Source organism: Branchiostoma floridae, unplaced genomic scaffold (assembly GCF_000003815.2).
Source record: "Branchiostoma floridae strain S238N-H82 unplaced genomic scaffold, Bfl_VNyyK Sc7u5tJ_218, whole genome shotgun sequence".
NCBI classification, from domain to species: domain Eukaryota; kingdom Metazoa; phylum Chordata; class Leptocardii; order Amphioxiformes; family Branchiostomatidae; genus Branchiostoma; species Branchiostoma floridae.
This window is the reverse complement of record NW_023365791.1, coordinates 282,759-288,304: the sequence shown is the minus strand read 5'-3', so window position 1 is coordinate 288,304 and position 5,546 is coordinate 282,759. Positions and strand designations below refer to the sequence as shown.

At 41.3% G+C, this 5,546-nt stretch overlaps 1 protein-coding gene across 1 annotated transcript in view; it reads left to right on the top strand.

Annotated features, from left to right (window-relative positions):
- The first annotated feature begins 2,673 nt into the window (after positions 1-2,673).
- LOC118408586 overlaps positions 2,674-5,546 on the top strand; it is a 9,289-nt gene continuing 6,416 nt past the window's right edge. Inside the window, exons 1-3 of the mRNA XM_035809397.1 lie at positions 2,674-2,997; positions 3,840-4,046; positions 5,287-5,508. Of these exons, the coding sequence (XP_035665290.1) occupies positions 2,940-2,997; positions 3,840-4,046; positions 5,287-5,508 (487 nt within the window). The 5' untranslated portion in view covers positions 2,674-2,939. The remainder of the gene's footprint in view (positions 2,998-3,839; positions 4,047-5,286; positions 5,509-5,546) is intronic.

Below are 5,546 nucleotides of genomic sequence, written 5' to 3'. Positions count from 1 at the left end.
AGTGACCAACTCAGATTACTAACTTAGCGGTACGGGTCAGTCTTTAGTATATGTGTGACATTGTAGTACTGACTCGATTACTGACTTTAAACATAATTAGTAAAACCAGAGCCTTTCTTTTGTAGAAAATTAGGGTCAACATTTTGATTAAAAACTCTTTGAACAATTGGTTGCCGTCTGTATACCACGAGGTAACCACATTACCTTTTGTAGTCTTACAATACGGGGTTAATGTCGGTCAACGGGATGCCTAGAGCTCTGTGCCCACAAACAAAAAAACATAACTACAGACATAAACATAAACACAAACAAGCGTTTTAGTCTGTTTTTACTCATATCTTATCATTTGTGTGATGGGTTCTTTTAAAGTGTCCGGGGTGTGATTCGATACACTAAAGCATAGGACCAAATAAAGGTTTAATGTCCTCGGTCAAATACGATGTGCTCGTCTTGCTATATCTTGTGTGATGACTAATGGTATACTATAATGCTTTAGTCTGAGTTTACACAATCTCTTGTTGGCTGGGGTTAATGACTCCCAACCGGACGGCAACTGTAGGGCCGGCCGCTAGGGGCGTGATTTTAGTCAGGCTATTGTAGAATCCTTTGGACAGATTACAAATGACTATTTACCTTTGCCAGAATGGCTAAGGTTATGTTTTAGGCTTGTGAGTCTGTCTGCGTGTGTGTTAACAGCATAACTCAAGAAGCCTTGGATGGATCCCGATAATATTTGGTAGGTGGATAGGGGTTGGGAAAACGAAGGTCAAGTTCGATAATGGGCCCCCTAGCGGCTTGCTAAGGTACTGCAGCAGAACCTCAATTTTTTATATCTCGTGTTCTGGGCATGCTGTGGTTATGATTTTTGAGTGGTAGATAGCCCTTGGGGCAGAGAGTTAGTACTATTAGTTTGGACCCCCTAGCGGCTTGTTTGGAACTGCAGTCGCCAATTTCCTTTCAAACTTTGGACGAGAATAACTCGAGAACGTGTTGATGGATCGTCACGATTTTTGGTATGTAGATAGCCCAAGTAACAATGTACATCATGGAAAACTAATTATGCAAATCAGCAACTAATTTGCATAATTAATGAGGAAAGTTTATAAATCCACTGCATTTCATGATAGGACTTTCAAACTTGTCACATATATAGATGAGAAATAGAGAAAAATCAATCCATATTAATTATGCAAATAGAGACCTCATTTGCATAATTAATGAGAAAATATAAACGTGTTGACGGATCGTCATGATTTTTGGTATATAGATAGCCACAGGGAAGACTTACATGATGGAATTCTAATTATGCAAATCGACAGCTAATTTGCATAATTAATGAGGAAAGTTTGTAAATCCACTGCATTCCTTTATAGGACTTTCAAACTTGTCACATTTGTAGCTGAGAAAGAAAGAAATATCTATACATATTAATTATGCAGATGATGATCTAATTTGCATAATTAATGGCAAAATATGAACATGTCGACGGATCGCCTTTTTTTTGGTATGTAGATATCCTAAGTAAAAACTTACATAATGAGATACTAATTATATAAATTAACAATTTGCATGATTAATGCGGAAAGTTGATAAATCCACTGCTTTTCGTGATAGGACTTTCAAACTTGACACATATGGAACTGAGAAAGATGGCAGAGACTAAGAGGTGTATGTGTGGGTCCGGTAATGTCTTATCTTGAACTGCAGGAGCCGGTTTAGTTTCCTACTTTGAAAGAGAATAAGTCAAGAAGGGATGAAAGGATCATCATGATTTTTGGTATGCTGATAGCTTAAGTGATGCTTGATACAATTTAATATCATTATGTAAATAGGGATCTAATTTGTATAAGCAATGGCGAAATGTTATGAACCAACTCCTGGCATATGAAATAAAATGTAATGAGTAACACATTTATGTCTACAGACATCATTCTACATAATAAACCTGGTTTATTTGGCAAAGGTATGTGTTCGTGGAAATCTAGTTGAACATGTGTTTATGCCGATATTTACCTCCATACAAACTGGAGGTATGGTTTTGTTGTGTCTGTTTGTGTTTCCACATTTTTGTTGTTTGTTGTCAGCATAACTTAACATAACCTCTGGATGGATTGTAATGGCATTTGGTATGTAGGTAGGTGTTGGTAAGACGAAGGTTAATGTAAACTTTGGTTGGCCTGGTGTGTGATCTTGGTACTGCAGCAGAACTTCATATTTTGTATCTTTTAACGAGGATATTCTACCTTGTGATATAAGGAAGACGTAGTTTAAGTTTGGACCCACTAGCATCTTGTTACCTTCATGAAAAATGGAGGTATAGTTTTTGGTGTGTCTGTCTGTCTGTGTGTGTTTGTGTTTGTGTTTCCGGACATTTGAGGTCACCATAACTATAGAACCTTTGGATGGATTGTAATGATATTTGGTAGGTGGGTAGGTGTTGAAAAGTTGAAGGTCAGGGTCGATTTGGGGCCCCCTGGTGTGTGACCTTGGTACTGCAGCAGAACTTCAATTTATTTTTTGTATCTTTTGATCTGGACATGCTATGGTCTTGATTTTTTGTGGCAGATAGCTTGTGATGTAAGGAAGACGTGATGTATGTTTGGGCCCCCTAGCGGCTTGCTCTGGAACTGCAGGTTGTTTTTGTGTTTGTGTTTGTAGGTGACAGAAAGCCAGGCACCACGTTGTCGGGACAACAGCCCTGTATCAGTAATATCAGACGTCAAACGTAACGGGTCATGCATATGGAAGATCGACCAACTACTTTTTTTTCAGAAGAAAGGAACAAAATAGACTTACTACTAAGTAATCGATGAATGTCTGTAATCGAGTTTGTACTATTTAGGCCACCTATGTTTCCTCTAGCTCTCACGCGAGCTCGGTACACCTAAGCCAGTTATCAAAACTGACCTTTGCAAATTAGAGCAGCACTGTTGGCAAAAATGGCGCCCGCTTTCTTGGCTTTCTCCAACGTGGCGTTGGCAATCGTGCTGAATATAGGTAAGTCTAACAATAAGCATTCATAGTTCTAAAGTTAGGAGACCATACTGTCAAAATTTGAATACGTGTAGGATATATTAGAACGTGTGGTAAACTTACCAGTAACGGAGCGGCCACATTTGGTGTAGGTCGTTGGACGATTTTGATATCGCAGAAGCAGAAGTTTCAAGGTAGGTAACCAGTGGTTATACCCCCTTTCCACTCAGACGGCGCTCTCACGGCGCTCTCTCTGCGACCTCAAATTAGGAAGAGCGCGGTGGGATCGTTCTTTATCTCTGAAATTCGTTGAGTAATCTTTCGGACCTTTGCTATCTCATAAAAAGATGATGACATTTGAGTTTTTCGTCGCGGTGAGAGCGCAATGGGGTCGCCGGAGAGATTCCACTAGAGCAGCTTTTCTGGCATCGCGGCACTCTCATGGCGCTCTGGCCAGTTTTCCATCGCAGCGAGAGCGCCGTGAGAGCCCGTCAAGTGGAAAGGACTAGAAGAAGTGAGTTCAATCCTGGTTGCGTCGTTCACCCGACATACACGCTACCGAAATGCCGTGGTCTACTGTTCATGGGGCTTGTCGAAGTGCTAGGAGACCTTCTCCGGTACTGCACATAGCGTCTGTCCTCTCTGTTGCTACAAGTGGAAGACTAGCTCCTAAGTGAGCTAAAACTGGATCGAGATCACTATCCTTTCCATAACTTTCAAGTTCGTGACAGTGCCATCCGTTACAAGACAACAGAGTTTCTCGGGATGCACGGTTATCCTAGGAATGCCGATCGTACGATGATCTTACGATGATCGTACGACGTACATATGTACATGACCGGGCTCTATCGAGTTCTTTTCCCCAGGTGTCAGCGTCTCACAATGCCCAGACCAGAGCATCGCCTTTAACCACGCCTGTTACGAGTTCCCTGTTGAAGAGTTGGGATATGAAGACGCCAGAAACTACTGTGAGAGGCTAAACGGTACACTCGCCATGCCCAAAACAGCAGTTGTGGACGCGTTCATCGTGGGAATCATTCAGTACTCCGGCTATGAAGATGGGTACTGGATAGGTGAGCAAAACGCAAGCTTACAGCTCTGGAGATATGTAGCACAATGGGATAGAAATCAGGGATTACGAATAATTATTCCCATGAAAATTGCAGCTATTTTTATGGTGCGTCTGTGTTTGTGTTTCCGAATATTTGTTGATCAGCGTACAGTTCAGAGCCTCGGATTCTAGATGGGTTGTGAAGATGAAGGTCAATGTTGATTTTTAGTCGATTGCGACCTTTTTGGGGTTTACCACAAAGTAAATTTCTTATACAAAACTATTGCTGATACTTCGGGGTTCGCTCAATGTGGCACTGTTGTGTTATTTTCGTTCATTTTTATAATGTACATATTGCATAATACATAAAAGTATGGTATCTCACTGCACTTGGGGCACCGGTGCGGCACTGTGGGGTTCGTTCACTGTGACACTGTTGTGTTATTTTCGCCGATTTTTATCAAATTTAGATTTTGCGTAATACTTTACGTATTACGCAAAATCTAAATTTTATAGTAGAACCTAGAAGACAAAATACACAAAAATCGTTCTTTATCTCTGAAATTCGTTAAGTAATCTTTCGAACCCGAAGTGCCGCACCGGTGCCCCAAGTGCAGTGAAATACTAGTACCACCTTTACCACCGCTACGCTCATTTCCTCTTACTTGAATGTGAAATAATGTGATAGAGGGGTGCTATCACATTTTTTTCATTAACCCTATCCAGACTGGGCTTTTTGGGCCTTCCTATTGTCGACCATCTTGGATTTTGACCAATAACGTCATCTCATTAGCATAATTTATGATATTAAAGATATATGAAAAAAAGTTAAGTTTAGCAAGAAAATTTTAAAATCCCATTGTTTAAACCAAAATTAGTGATTTTTGTAAAATTTGCCTTTCAGAAACCCGTTGCCATGGCAACACGAAAAATCATAAACATACCCGATTTTTTTTAATTGTTGCCAATAATATTTTAGGAAAACTCACCAAGTTTGGTTGTTCTAGCACAAGCCGTTTGGGAGCTATAGGAGGTCAAAGTTGGCGCGGGCACTTTTAGCCCCCCCCCCCCCCCCAGTCTGGTTAATAGACACAAACTTTTTTCTCTTACTGGTGAACTAAGTGATAAAGGGATGCAATACACCTCTATTGCATTATTTCACTAGTACTGATACAAAGCTCATTGCCGTGAAGTCGTCTAATGACCTTGCTTTGAATAATCTCGTTAAAGAGCCCTTACCACAATCGTTTTCCCCCCTACAGGTGTAGAGCAGGGTGAGAATAACGAGCCGATGTGGAGTGACGGCACGCCAACCGGTACCGCCTGCCACCACACAGCGTTCTCTTTAGGAGAGCCTCACTTCCCCGCCCCTCTAACCCGCATGCCGCCCCAGTGTGTCCACATCAGGACTTCCGAAATTTGGAAAGATTTCCTCTGGATGACTGAAACATGCTGGGAGAGCAAGCGATTTGTCTGCCAATTTGGTAGGTGCTCAGTCGTTTAAGGGGATCTGGGGATCCCG